The sequence below is a fragment of the Mercenaria mercenaria genome, unplaced genomic scaffold (assembly GCF_021730395.1).
Source record: "Mercenaria mercenaria strain notata unplaced genomic scaffold, MADL_Memer_1 contig_1054, whole genome shotgun sequence".
NCBI classification, from domain to species: domain Eukaryota; kingdom Metazoa; phylum Mollusca; class Bivalvia; order Venerida; family Veneridae; genus Mercenaria; species Mercenaria mercenaria.
This window is the reverse complement of record NW_026459025.1, coordinates 1,103-16,342: the sequence shown is the minus strand read 5'-3', so window position 1 is coordinate 16,342 and position 15,240 is coordinate 1,103. Positions and strand designations below refer to the sequence as shown.

At 35.2% G+C, this 15,240-nt stretch overlaps 1 protein-coding gene across 1 annotated transcript in view; it reads right to left on the bottom strand.

Moving 5' to 3' along the window:
• LOC128551396 (uncharacterized) overlaps window positions 1–14,727 on the bottom strand; it is a gene marked incomplete at both ends in the record, with an annotated part of 48,104 nt that extends 33,377 nt beyond the window's left edge. The window contains 3 exons of the mRNA XM_053532243.1: window positions 9,302–9,707; window positions 12,027–12,140; window positions 14,542–14,727. Coding sequence (XP_053388218.1) covers window positions 9,302–9,707; window positions 12,027–12,140; window positions 14,542–14,727 — 706 coding nt within the window. The remainder of the gene's footprint in view (window positions 1–9,301; window positions 9,708–12,026; window positions 12,141–14,541) is intronic.
• Between the last annotated feature and the right edge of the window lie 513 nt (window positions 14,728–15,240).

The window sequence follows — 15,240 nt, the reverse complement described above, 5'->3', positions numbered from 1 at the left end:
TCAAAGTTGATTAATTTATTAAGTGTTTTCAAAGTTTCAATATCCTTCTTCGTAATTACATATTCAAATAATTCGTCTCAGGCCTCGTTTGTTATAATATCATTTTCATTTGATAAAACAAATTGTTCCAGGTGAGCAATGTATGGAATCAAATGTTGGCAAATGTTATCCCTGAAAATAAAAGAAGAAAATTATGTTTTTATGAAATAAGTTCAACGTTAATAACAAGTAAATCTTATATTTTTTAAAGTCATGTACCACTTACGTATTCTGCAACGTATAAATAGATTGTTTTCATCAATATCAAAATATTCAAGCGGCGGGTAAATAGTCAGACACAGAAATATGTTTCTGAAGTTAGTAAAAGAAAGAAAAATAAAACTTACATTTTAGTTGTTTAAATACTCCTTCTTTCCGTCGTACAAATTAGCCGTAATTTATTAATGCAAACAATGTTCTGACGCTGTTAATCAACTAAAGCAATAAGTTATTACGAAATACAGAGAAAACCGGGTGCAATAATCTATATTTAAATCCTTCTCATAAATTGCTATATTTAAATGCTGGAAAACCGATATTTGTTCACGCTTGCTGATATGATAACAAAACTAGCTAGTAAAGTCAATGTTGGTTTTAAACTGGAGGCTTAAACTATTCTGTATTTTTTTCCAGTCCGGACGTAAAGCTCTCGTTAGAAAACCTGTTGTTTTTTTTTACTTTGTATGAGCTTCCAGCTTTCAGTGACTCACGTCTGTCAAACCAGAGGTTTTCACAGTAGATTGTTAAAACCTGTGGGTTTTTAAATTGGTCAAACTAAAGGTTGTTACAGTACCAAGGCTACTGAGTCAGCATTGGTTAGTTTGGACCAAGGGTTAGAGCTCAAGTTGGGGTCAAAATGCCAAAACCGCTATAGTACTCACTACTTTAACACATCCATGCACACAGGATGAATAGTACCTTTTGTAAGTACCACCTGTTATTAGTATGAAAAAGTAAAAAAAGCTTTTCTTGACTTCAGTGCCATAAAATGTAACAATACTACATTTACTTTAAGGATCATCTATCAGGATAATGCCCTTAATATTATATGATGTCATCATGATGACATCACAAAAGATATCTGTTTACACAAGCCTGTATTGTAGGATAGATAATCTACTGGATACTTTTGCATGCAATAAGGTAGTAAGTCAACTTACTTCCATAGTGCATGTAAAAATGTAGGCCATCTGAGATACGCCCTTATTGCAATATCAAAATAATGATATAAATAATTGAAACATTTTGTTTTAGTTTCCACAGTATATCAATTAGGTAAAAATAAAGTGAAAGATCAGAAAAGGTGATTTTTGGTAAAATATGTAGATACGCCCCTATGCAATGCGTTTAACCCTCGAGTTTTCCCTTCCAACCAACCGAATAGCAATAATGGCTAGCAATTGTAAACAGTGATATTCAATCGATAAAAAGGTGACAGTAACGACAATAATTGCGAATATAATATTTTTATCCAATAGGCCTTTAGACAGACAAACATGTAAAAATACGGCTCATCTCATGCGTGCGAGGATAATTTTATTTTGTATTGCGGAAAACTAAGTCTACCTTAATAAATGTGTGTGTTTGTTCGGGTGTAACGTCTTTTTCAACAATTTTTCAGTCATATAAACGACGGTGTCTACTTGTAGCAGTGAGCACAATGCCCAACTTTATAGAGCTGCCTCACTGGAATATCACGCCGTAGACACGTGGCATGATACCCCACCCAGTCACATTATACTGACACCGGGCTGACCAGTCCTAGCACTATCCTCTTAATGCTGAGCGCCAAGCGAGGAAGCTACTAGTACCATTATTTACGTCTTTGGTATGACGCGGCCGAGGGTTGAACCCACGACCACCCGCACTTAAAGCGGACGCTCTACCACAAGGCTACCGAGGCAGTCTATCTAAATAAGAGTTAAAAATAGTTAAATATGAGGACAATAAAAATGGCAGAGTTTTGAATTCTAATCGTTATTTTTTTACTATAGGTATATATAGTTAAAATAGCAGTCATAATTATTTGAGAGAAAATGAGCTTCTTAGACAATTTATAAAAAGAGAAAAGAATTGCCAAATGATCATACCGATGTTAGAGGATGCTTTTGAATTAAACACAAGAAACACACATGAAACATAGAAAAAGTAAGGAGGGTTACAGTGGAGCACCGACAGTCGCAAAAAAATTGCTACGCTTTCCTATTTAAGGGTGCGATGACTAATAAAGTGTAGGACTCCATGATGCTTTTCTCCTAAATCCTACATCCAACAGTCTTAAAGTTTTCTTAGTCGTGCCCTTAAAACTTGGGCTCTTATTGCTCTGACTTCAGATAAGGTGTTGAATACATTGGGGTAATTTTACCTTAAATTTACCTTAATTTTATGTTTTGCTTTATTTATCTGTTACTTATGTTAGAGCCTTCCTCAGCGGGGATTTTATTTACATTGTGTTGTTTAACTTGTTGAAAATAGGGTAAGTGCGAGGTTGGCATGCCCTAAACGCATTTAAACCCCTCAGTTTCCTTTATTTAGGTTACTGACCGTTCCAAGGCGGTGCCCCTATTTTCAACAGGTTGTTTTGTCTGTCTTGTATTGTGTGTTGCGTATGTTTTCTTGTTTGTTGTAAGCGTTTTTCCTCCGCCCCACTACCCCTTTTTCCCTCTCCTTTCCCTTGCATTTACGATACTTTTTGCATCCCCTCCCGCTTTACTTTTAGTAAGTTTTCGTGGCTCCTCATTGTTTTGGCAGCCGAATCCCAAGACGGTACTTGATTGGTTTTTCCTACTTGTGTGGGTGCGTTTGTAAGCTTGTGAGTCTATAACGGTACCCGACTGTTTTCTTATGTGTTGCTTGTTCGTTTCTCTATGTTATTCAGTTGATCGTCGTTGTGTGTTTATCTTTGGTACATGAGTGTCTGCGCTATTGTGATTTACGTCAACTTTCCCCTTCGGATTCCTCCCCCAACCCTGACCCCATTTCGCCCTTTAGCATTTCCTTCCCCTTTATCAATATTTAGCTTATATTAAAGACGCTCGCTACAGTTTCGTATTTTTTTTCTCAAAAATAGATTTTGATGAAATGATTTGTATTAAAAGATCATGTTAAGATGTATTGAAAAATGAAATAAAAATACTAGTTCACCAGCTTTGTTTCAATTTAATTTGCCCCTAGATATGGTGCTATTTTAAACATTTTTCAAAATTTCTGTAATCCTAAAGTATCTTTCAGTAAAGTACAATAATCAGCATAAATTTGATTATCTAAGCATTTTTATAACGGAAAACAATATATCTATTTGAAACATGCTCAGAGAAATCAAAAGAACATGATTTTGTAAAGAAAGGAATACTTGTTCAGCAGACCCAAGGGCTATTTTTGCATATTTTTGTCAGTTTTAAGTTGGTACTTCTGCTATTTTATCGAGTTTCACATAATAGAATTTAATCAAACTCTGCACATACCTTTGGTTATGTCTACCTAATCTAAAACAAAAAGAAAATTGATAGGTCACCATATTAGATTTCGCTTAAATCAAAATACAACGAGGTGGGGTGTGGCGGGCATTTATACAACGCAGGTTGGTACAAAATACCCTTTCAGGGTTTGAGCAAATGACTTAGAAATATATATATAAAATTATCAAACGGCAGATTTCTTAATAAGCGGATTTTAAGGTGTTTCTGAAGCATTTTGACGGCATAGAACGATGAAAGTTTCCGCCCTTTTTTTAACAAAACCTGTAGCTTACGAATGTACGGTACGGGTACGGTACGGGATTAGAAACAGCTGTGACTCAATGCAGAGATTGAACGCTGGTAATAAATAACAGACTCCAGTATATGTCGGATTGAAGCAATTTGAACTAAAAGTACTTTAAATGTATATATTTTGTAACTATGGTGATACTTACCCTAATCTTTAGTCAGTATATTAAACATATTGTACACTAAATGCATGCGAATATAGGAATAAGGTCAGTAATTCGGTCGAAAATGTGCTTCCGTGGTGTATTCGAAAGAAGTCCATAATAAATAGATCCTAATTTTCCCATTTTTTTGCGCAAATTCGTGTAGAACGAGTGCTTTAATCACTATTTTCCACTACTAGAATAGAATACATTCTGCATGAAATGAGACGGTTTTCATGTTCATACACCCCACATGGCAAGTTTTGCAGATCGAAACCGGAAGTATGTGTTTATTGCGCGGACGAGAGCAAATATGCGCCATTTTTAGGGTAGCAGACCACAACTGACTGGCATTTCACTAGGAACTACATAACCCCCTATTTTCTTTTCATTTTTTCGTTAATTTGTGATAAAACTTCCATGAAAAATAGGTGTAGGAAAAAGTGATGTTCTCTAAAGATACGTAAAGACGACCTGAAGTTGTCGTTTTTTATATGAAACAAAGAAGGATTTGAATTACTGACCTTTAACCTATATATACAATAATTTGCCGTACGCGGCATAGACTGCTCTAAGTCTGCAGTGAGCTTCATCGAAACCAAATTGGCACGGTGTTGGGGTAAATATCGACCCGTCTGGAAAAACTGTAGAGAGTGCCTTTAATATGTACTTGTTTGATGTTTGAAGAAGCCCGTCTGAAATATTTTTCGATTACAGCTTCTTTTTGTTGTGGGCCTACTATATAAATGCGTGGCTCTGGGGCTGTGTTTTTGGTGCTCTGTGCTTCCGAGAAATCTACCCTTACCTACTATCTTTTAAATCTACATGGATAGACGGCCGTCCCTGTTTTGTTGAATTTCGACACCTCATGTGAAACGGTATTTTTATGGTGATTTTTTTTGCAATGATATGTTACTAATGTGCTTCTGGAGAATTATTGAGCCCGCCCGCTTAGCTCAGTAGGTAGAGCGTTGGTCTATGGATCGCAGGGTCGTGAGTTCGATTCTCGGGCGGTGCGTATGTTCTCCGTGACGATTTGATGAACGACATTGTGTCTGAAATCATCGTCCTCTACCTCTGATTCATGTAGAGAAGTTGGCAGTTAAACATCACAGGATAAAGTGTTTTTGATTGTGAATGATTTTCCGCTTCTGAAATTAAATGTGTTTCCCTCCCAAAGATGTTGACAAAGTCCACAGTTTGATCTACCACATTTCGTTACTTTTGGAACTGATTCGTTTTCATCAAATTTGGCCCTTGTTAGTATTTTCTTCAGATTGTCAGACTGGCGTTTACTGTTATTTATTTAAACTAATCTTACTGGGTTAGTGGACTTGCTGTGGCATGTGCGTGTTCGCTTGTACTGCTAGGCGCTTTGCCGTAATTGGTCTGGTATATTGTGGTGGTGGTTTAGTTCGTATAAATTCTCTCTACTATATAATAATTTATAATGCGACCTTGTATCCTAGCGGATCTCACGTATGGGAAAGTCAACTGTCCTGAATATAATTATATCCCTTAATGCAAATTATCTATATATATATATTCAATGTATCCTCGAGATCCAGATATCTTTAAGAGAGAGAAAATATAGCTTCTCTGGTCCCAATCAGTTAAAAAGACTGAAATGTCACTACTGATTTGTGAGACATGAAACAGAGATTTGAGTATATATATGTAAATGTTGAACCAGAACGACTGTGTAGTACAATTCGGGCTCGTATATAAAGCAGCATCGAAACTAATCTTATTGGGTTATTGGGCTTGTGTGTGGCATGTGCGTGTTCGTTTGTACTGCTAGGCGCTTTGCCGTAATTGTTCTGGTATATCGTGGTGGTGATTTAGTTAGTATAAATTCTCTCTACTATATACACGGTGCCTATACCACGTGACTTTTATGGCTATGGGTGGGTATAAAAAACATAAACAGCCGTCAATTCAGGTAACATTTTTCATGATAACTTTCTTAATCCTGCACCAATTTTTATTATAAGGTCGAGGGCCCGGCCATAAGAAAGATACAATCACGACCCATCAGTTTGAGAAGAATAAATTCGTATTTTTGTCGAAAAGTGCAACCGCGCATTTTTCAGTCAGATAATCGACGTGCTATATGTGGGTGCATTCTGTTAATAAAACTCTTAAAAATGCGTTCAGCGACAGGGCAAATGGAACCGAGAATGTAATTTTACCTTGTTTAACAGTTGCAAAATGATTGTTAAGAAATATAGCGTATTCCTCTCGTTTTTTTAAATAAATGAAAACATGTTATGTGTGGGTGCCGCTAAATTTATGCTATGTGTGGGAGTAAACTCATAAAAAGGATACCGTTGCTTGAGATACTTGCACTAAGTGAGTTTTAACTTACTCGTGTTACATTCATAGAAATGAGTATTCATCTAGCATAACTGATCTTTTTATTCGGTTAGGTAGGTAGGAAAGACTTTTTTTTTTAAGGGAGACTTTTCGGAAATTATTTTTGTGTCAAAAAATGAATACAAATAGGGGGGTTATGCCTCTAGAGTATCAGTAAGTTGATTTATAACATCACTGACCATGTTTAAAGCATAAAAAGTGCAGTTTTGCAACTTTTTGTCAAAAAGTTGAAAAAAATGCTCTCTAAGGCCATAAAAACATTAAGGGTCGGGCAAAAATTTAAGGTAGGTAGGGATGCCGGAAACAAACAATTTTTTTTTTACGATTTAGAAAGTCACTGTGTTATAGAGAATAGCGCGTCAGATTCATTTTTGTTATTGGTTACGAGCACGTGTTATAAAACATCTTTAAACGTTAAAACTCTGATATATGTTTGAAGCACAATTTATGAAAACGTTATTTCCGATCTCCTTCAGTTGCGTTAAAGTGTTGTTTTTTTTTATCTTGATGCATAAACAACGTTTTTTCATAAACACGCAATTGAATCATTGTCCCTAAGGTAGTTTTAAAGAGCAGTATGTGTGACAATATAGTGTAGAGCATAGATCGTAGCCTTGGATGCTGCTCCATTGTAAATTCCGCTGCTCACCTAGTTCGTGGTCAGTTGCAGCTAAAATGGTATTTATTGTAGCTTTGCGCTATACGTTTGAAACAATACAAATTACCACTATTACAGGGTTGTAGCTCAAACCACTTTTCAAGCATATAGAAAGGGCTTCAATGCCTCGAACGAAAGTAAAGTACCTGCGGTAGTGTATGTAAAAAAACTGCTATTAAATTCATACCACACACATAACACATGGAGTCATTTAATCAGAGTCGTTATTCATACTTAAATGACTGTACGTCAGCATTGCGTCCTAACTGTTCACACGAAAATATAAACACATAGTTAAGAAATGATATTTTGACAAAAGATTACATACAGAAACAGTAAAAAGGTAAGACAATACGGTGAACTCTTCCATACCAAACAACAAGGTGAATCATATTGCATGGAGAGTTTATTTGCCTGACTTACCCATTTTATTATTGAAAATATTTTGTATATAAACAAAATGTAAACAATTTTCAAAATATCATCTGTGAATAATGCTAACATTAGGTTTGACATGTATGTTGTGATGCACTAAGTTTGTTTGTTTGTTCGTTTGATTTCAACGCCCTTTTTCAACAGTCAAAGTCATATGAGGCGGGCAGTTCACCTAACCATCGTTCCTGGGAAGTACCAGTATACTAGACTCCCATTCTCCGTAAGCAACTGCATACTTTCTCACACATAAAGAGACACAGTCGGTAGCTGGAGATCGAACCTACAGTCCTCTATCAATGAGAGGTTACAGTGGTTTGAAGTCAGCGACCTTAACCACTCGACCACGGAGGCAGGTCACAGTAGATAAGTATAATGGAGTGTCCTTTATCATTAACAAAGTAGAAGACAATCAAAATATTGGTAAAATTATGTCTGTTAGATCATTTTAAGAGAAGTTCCTTGGACAGTTCACCTCCTTCATAAAAAACAATTTTATTCTTAATTTGTTTGACAATTTCTTTGGAGCCTTATTTTCTGCAATGGTCTTGTTAGAATGAATGTAGGCGCTTACAAAACCAAAATAAAAAAAAAAACAACCTACGATAGATATTATCTCACAACAGACCTGGGATGAACTCTTCTAAAATCACAAACTGAAATTTTAATTATCAAGAAAATTTAATGTAACTCATTGAGTGTTTCTTTAAAATTATTTGGCTGTACTTTTAGCGATAGAAGCGCTACAGATTGGTTTTGTAAGCGCCTACATTCATTCTAACAAGACCATTGCAGAAAATAAGGATCCAAAGAAATTTCTATGAATGTAACACGAGTAAGTAAAAACTTACTAAGTGCAAGTATCTCAAGCAACGGTATCATTTTTATGAGTTTACTCCCACACACAGAATAAATTTAGCGGCACCCACACATAGCATTTTTTATTTATTTAAAAAACGAGAGGAATACGCTATATTTCTTAACGATCATTTTGCAACTGTCAAACAAGGTAAAATTACATTCTCGGTTCCATTTGCCCTGTCGCTGAACACATACCACGTCGACTATCTGACTGAAAAATGCACGGTTGCACTTTTCGACAAAAATACGAATTTATTCTTCTCAAACTGATGAGCCGTGATTGTATTTTTCTTATGGCCGGGCCCTCGTCTTTATTTGAATAAAATTGGTGCAGGATTAAGAAAGTTATCATGAAAAATGTCACCTGAATCGACGGCTGTTTATGTTTTTTATACCCACACATAGCCATAAAAGTCATGTGGTATAGGCACCGTGATATATGTAGGTAATAGTAGATTTCCTGCAAGGAAACGGCACAGCTAACACGGTCTTAGCCATGTAGCGCAAAGTTTGCACACAAAAAAGAGAAACTGCATTGGGATTATATAGCAGACGCGTAGCTTTAAAACACCAACAACATGTACTCTAATTATATTTAAGATGCAAAAATGAGTATGAGGTAGACAATGGGTGGGGTTGCTCGGGCAAGTGGAAAATTGGTAAATTATTAAACAAGAAAAACCACGCTCCAAAAACGCAGTCTCCATAAACTATAGACAAACACACTCATAGTAAAAGGATAGATGTGGTAAAAAAAGAAGGGGGGTAGGAGTGCGGAGGGAAGAAAAGTAACACCGCCAACAAAGAAGACAATAAACATAAGTACGAAACAAACTTAAAGCATGTTGAACACAGAGGCACCTTTGAACGGACAGTAACCTATATAACCTATGGGGATTTAAACGCGTTCAGGGCATGGTAACCTCGCACTTACATTAGTTTCAACAAAGTTTATCAAGACAGTGTAAATGAAATAACTCCCTGCCGAGAAAAGCTCAAGATAACATTATTTACAAAATACTCACCAGCATCAACAAGATATTTCATTATCTTTGTCTTGTCGTTTTTGGTAACTTCAGTCACCGGAAGTAAATAAATAGCAAAAGAAAAGTCTTCTAGTTTTTCGGCTTCTTCCAAAAGAAGAGCAGCTTGCGAATGCAGCGTGACAATGGCATCACTTTCGAAACTGTATACATTTTCTGTTTCACTAACTGTTTTGATGCGGAATATATATGTTGCACCAGGCTTCAAGTTTGCCAAAACAGCTGTTGTACTTCTATACTTTTCTGGATGTATACTCCATTCGCAATCGGTCTCTTCTTTGTAGTGTACTTGGTAGTAGTCAGTGTCCCTTAAATCAGACGATTGGTCCCATGACAAAGTTACGGATTCCATCTCCACTTCTGTTGCCACAGGTTTACTTGAACAACCCTAATATTAAAGGTTCAAAATAATACATAGGATCGTCAACACTTTAAAGTAATATGTCTGTGGTTTTGTAGGAGAGTTTATTAGTTTAGAGTCGGGCAAAATATTCAAAACTGCAACGTTTTTACATGTACAATTCAATACAAAAGATTACTCTGTATAAAACACAAAAGATATTGTTCAATAATTTTTCCGACATCACGTGAATTTTTCAATGATAAAACAAAACTACAAATACCGATTATAGTAGGAAACGTAGTTATTTATTTGCGGCGCAATATTTTTATTCACACAAAATATCACATATAAAGCTTGTCAATGTCATTCAAACATCAATCCACAACATCAACAATTCTCAGAATACCAAATCAGAACATCATTTTTCTCAAAGAATGTGTACCCTAACAATTGGAGAGGGTAGAGTGCAAAACTAAAAAAATTGAAGTGTGGTGTGCAAAACAGGTTAGCATACTCTATAGCATATTATGTAGAAATACAACTACAACTTCATGGTTTTAATCATGATAAAGGCAAAACCAAAAACATATCAAAGTAATGTTTGTATTCGTGTGTATGAAAATATAACAATTATAGTGTTATTATTAATAACTGGTATATTTTCATACACTCAAATACAAATCTTACTTTGAATATTTATCTAATAAAGAATCTATAATGAAACAACACAAGAAACGAAAATAGCAACCCGACTGTTGAACTTTCTACTCAGTATGCAAACATAGAACAACTCCAAATAGAGCCTAAGTAATCTATGTATTATATTTGTAAACAATCTACAACTGATTACTATGGCACTGCATTCATGCAATCTGATAGCTTGTCTTGATTTTTGAAGAAACCGCGATAGTGGATGCATGGAATTAAAAATAGAACGAAGACCTCAAACGACCTGCGCGAAATAATCCTTCGCGAGTCCTTTCCAAATTTGCTTTTCTATTTTTAGCATACAAAACAATATCTTGCACGACCATTTCCGCGCGACCTTTCCATACTTGCTTTTCTATTCTGAGCATACAAAACAGTATCCTGCGCGATCCTTCCGCATTTGCGTGTCTTATTATTAGCATAGGAAAATAACAAGTGAAATTTTCGATCAGCTATTAGCTGTTTCCATTACCTAAAAGAAGCTTAAACAAATTTTAGCTAAAACTTAACTCTAAACATGGAGTTTTTAAATTTAGAAAAATATAAGTTAACAAAATAACAACCTATGTTTTTCGAAAGTCTATTAAGATGGTAACAAGTCTCAGACCGAACTGTACTAGTTAAAAACTCTCAGGTTTGTAGAGAATATCAGAATAGTAACATGTGAATTGGATAGTTGACTCACTGTATCAAATTTTTATTTTCAATAATTACATTATATTTGGTCGTGTTTCCTCAAAGTTGGCACGGGACCTTAAATTTAAAAAATCCACATATTTGCATTGATACCTTAGCGATAAAAATCAATAAAAGATAAAATTGAGAAATGTCAGCAGGTCAAAGAGCGGATGTACTGCAAATTCTTAGCACTTCATCAGCTGATTCAATTGTTTTTACGATAAAAAAAGTTAATATTTCAGTTTTAAGAACGCTACATATTGTGATAAAATGGCCAAAAACATGCACACCAAGCGCGACCTGTCCCGTCTTTTCTGCATAAAAATACCTAAAAGATATGTGTATTTTCAAAGCATGTAACCTGATGAAAATACTTGTGGTAAGAAAAGTGACCCATAATCGTTTACCTTTTTCCAAATGCAAAGATGATTTTAAGACATTGTTTGGAATTTCCTATCTGAATATCGATGGGTGGATGATCGTTTCCGTTTCATCCGTATTACCTCAGGTAAGCTTTTAGACCCAATCGTCTACATGGAGCAAGGAAAAATAATTCAAGTATACATTTATTTTACACAACAATCACTCGTCTGCAGGAAGACACCGCAAAAAACAGTTGAATGTAAAGGCCACCTATTTCATTCAAAGAAAAGGTACCCGGGTCACAATACGAAACTGGTCCCTGTCACTTAAATGTACCCTTTTGAGTAAGCATACTGACCCACTACCTGATCAAAATCTTTTTGAAAAATTCTGTACTGCCTTAAAAGGTTTCCCCGTACTTTGGTCTCAGTAATGTTAAATTTTCTTGGCTACCCAAATCATGTTTTTGAAAACTCGAACCCAGCACCACAACAAGCTTCTTTTTCATTTGTAAAGAAGATAGTGTATCATCCTGGCAAATAAATTATTCTTTAAAGCATTTATATGTGATACACGTGTTCAAAATATTATCGCTTATTATTATATTATATTCACCTGTTTCTTCAGCAGTTCAGTTTCTCTCTGAAGACGCATCACTTCGCTTTTGAGACTTTCATTTTCAGACTTTAATGTGGTCACTTCATCTGACTCTTCTTCTGATATCAGTTCCTTTTCATAATAACATTGCAATGATTGTTTTATTACTTCAAATTTACGTAACTGCGCTTGTTTATTACTTCAAATTTACATCAACACCATATCAACATTCAGTTTCTACTGTAAACTCTCTTCAGGGTGTTTTTAAGACTTCCCTTCATTTAACATCGTTAACTGTAAATAAACTTGTCACACAGAGTTTCTTAATAATTTAAATTTTTATTTGCAATAGTTAATAGTTAATAGGAATCTTGCACATTTCATTACCTCTTTTAATTTTTTCGGTCGCATTATTTGTTTCCAAGTGATCTTTTAACGTTTTATCAACAATTTCGGCAAAACGAAATAATTTTAAGTTAGGGTGTTTGACATTAAGAGAGCATGAAGTTACAATATTTTAATTAGGAAACGGACTTGTGCGTTTCTAATTATTACAACTCTAACAGACACATCTATACCTGTACGGGCATTAAACGATATTGCCGAAGCAATTGACGCTTCTATAAAAAATATTTAAGAAATAATAAGTTCCTGAGTGTGGTTTATCGAAGAATAACATAGTTTTGAGTTTTTATGCGTAAGAATATATCACGAAGGCCATAGGCCTGAGTGATATATGGTTTCGCATAAGAACGAAAAACTCGGGTTAATCTACGATAAATCACAACTGGGAATTGGGTTTAGATTCTAACACGACATACTAGTTTCAACAGTGTTAGAAAATACGACCGTGATACGCATCTGGATCGGATGACGTCATAACACGCGATTGGTTTATTGCAGAATAACCCGAGACAGATTTTGCTCTATATGCATGTAGGTTATTCGGTGGTCGTGTTAGAATTAATCATTTGTCATTGCTTACTGAAATATATTCTTATAAACGTACTACTTGTTTAGAAGTACCGGTCCCATTGTCATGAATCTTCGTAGTTAAATCTTAGGACACATATTACATTCAATTCAGTACGTCTTGTGATCAGTATAATATGTGCACAGGTTAGTTACATTATGAAAAAAGCTGTGTGTATGGAGGTTGGGGGTGTGGCAGTGTGGTAGAAGGTGACGGGATACTGAAACACAAAAAAAATGAATAGTGGATGGAGGGGGGATTAATATGGGCCTTTGCACTCTGAATGCCGTCTCATCACAACCTTGCCATTTTGCAACTTTCAAGTCAATACCTTTAAGAAGTTATGATACGGACACGAAAAATGACGTATTTATCTTGGTTCCTAATTTGTGACCTTACCGTTTGACCTATTGATTCTGTTTATGCGATTGGCACATCGTCTCACTGTCACCTACCTATATGCCAAGTTCAAAGTCAATACTTTGAATGGTCCTAAGCTATGTTTCAGTTATGATATATGACGGACTGGCAGGCTGACAGACGCACCTATCACCATTTAACAGGGAAATCGAATAGAAATTATGGGGATATTTTCAAACTTCTTTTATGTTATAAACAAGGCTAACATCAATATTCCTTCATTTGTTCTTCATCCCTGTTCGGAATTGGACAAGTTTCTATCTCCTGGTTGGTACATCAACATTCGACTTTTTCCTTATGAACTAGATATATCACGTAGCCATAATTATACTACTTCGAATGACTTGGCTCTTTCACGTGCTATAGAGTATGATGTCGTCAAAATAGACACCATGTTCGATGAGATCGAACACCCTTTTTACGGTCTGAAAGAACCCATTTTAAAGATGTTCTGCGATCACGGAATGACAAGACAAATACTTTTTTCACAAAATAACAAGTAAAATTCAGCGTGGCTAATTGATGGGACGTGTGAAATCTACAGCCCACAGATAGACAGTAGAGACTCTTATATACTACATAAACAGATCTTTGCAACAATGCGAGGCATGTTAAAGCATGTGGAAAGTGAGCTTCTATGCCACCAGGCCGAGGAAAAACAACAATAACATTTGTGCCTATCGATTTTTTTTTCTTTTCGGGAATAAAGTATGATACTAAATTTATTTACACCAGGTACTGACCTCCATACACAACGACACAACTTGTTGTTTTTCTAGGAAACAATGCTCGATAATACGCTATTGCAACAGGTGAACTAAAGTTATTCAGAGCAATTTCAAGTATATGGTGGCATCCCTGACCGATGCCACCTCTGTACTTCATTTGTTTATCTTATATCACGTAGCGACAAGCACCCTGATGTACTCATTATTTGACTTGATTAATTTACTTCCAACTGTTACGACAAGATTGAACGATCACTTTTAGAAATAGTATGTCCAGATTTTTCTTTTTTCACTACTAGTGAATTTTGTAAAATTTCAGGCAGATTGGAAAATACAAAATTTAATGTTTAGTGACAGTAACCTATTTTGTCACGAAGATATCCAGAAAAAAGAATTGGAATTCAGTATATACCTCAACAAGCTCTAGCAGATTCTTTGTGTCCTTCATCAATGTATCTAAACAGACATTCTCTGCGTCGGCAATTTTACCAATGGATATGTCAAAGGAAAGTGCGGTTACCTTCATTTCTAAGGTCATTTTTACCAAATGCATATATTCAGTCCCCTTGTATTCACAGCATAGGTCTGTGTTTACGAGCTAAACAAAAAAAAAATACAGATGATATTCAACTGAGCTACGGAGTGATTCTGTTACTTGTCATAGAGAAAAGTGTTAAATTATACGTCAATGGTTTCATTGGAAATCACATTGAAAGCTTAAACCATTAAGCTGTTTTTTAGTTCATATACCATCCATTTACTTGACTGTATCACTTCGACATCTTCTAGACTATCATATAATGACAATCACTGAGACTTGTAGTTATTTCGGTAAAGAGCAACATGAGTGGTTATCTAAATATTATAGCTTATATATATACAATCAAATTAGTAAGTATCAGAGAAAATGTGCCGACACAATTTTTCCATCATTTGATACTCATATTTGTAATTTTTGAACATTAAAAACTTGAAATATTGACCTTTAAAAAATAAAAATTAAAAAAAAAAAAAACAATAAACGATGACTATCTTATTTATATTTTCCAAATGGCACATTTCATATCTCGTCCCTTATGTATGCTGGCATTGACAATATTCGCATAGGCAT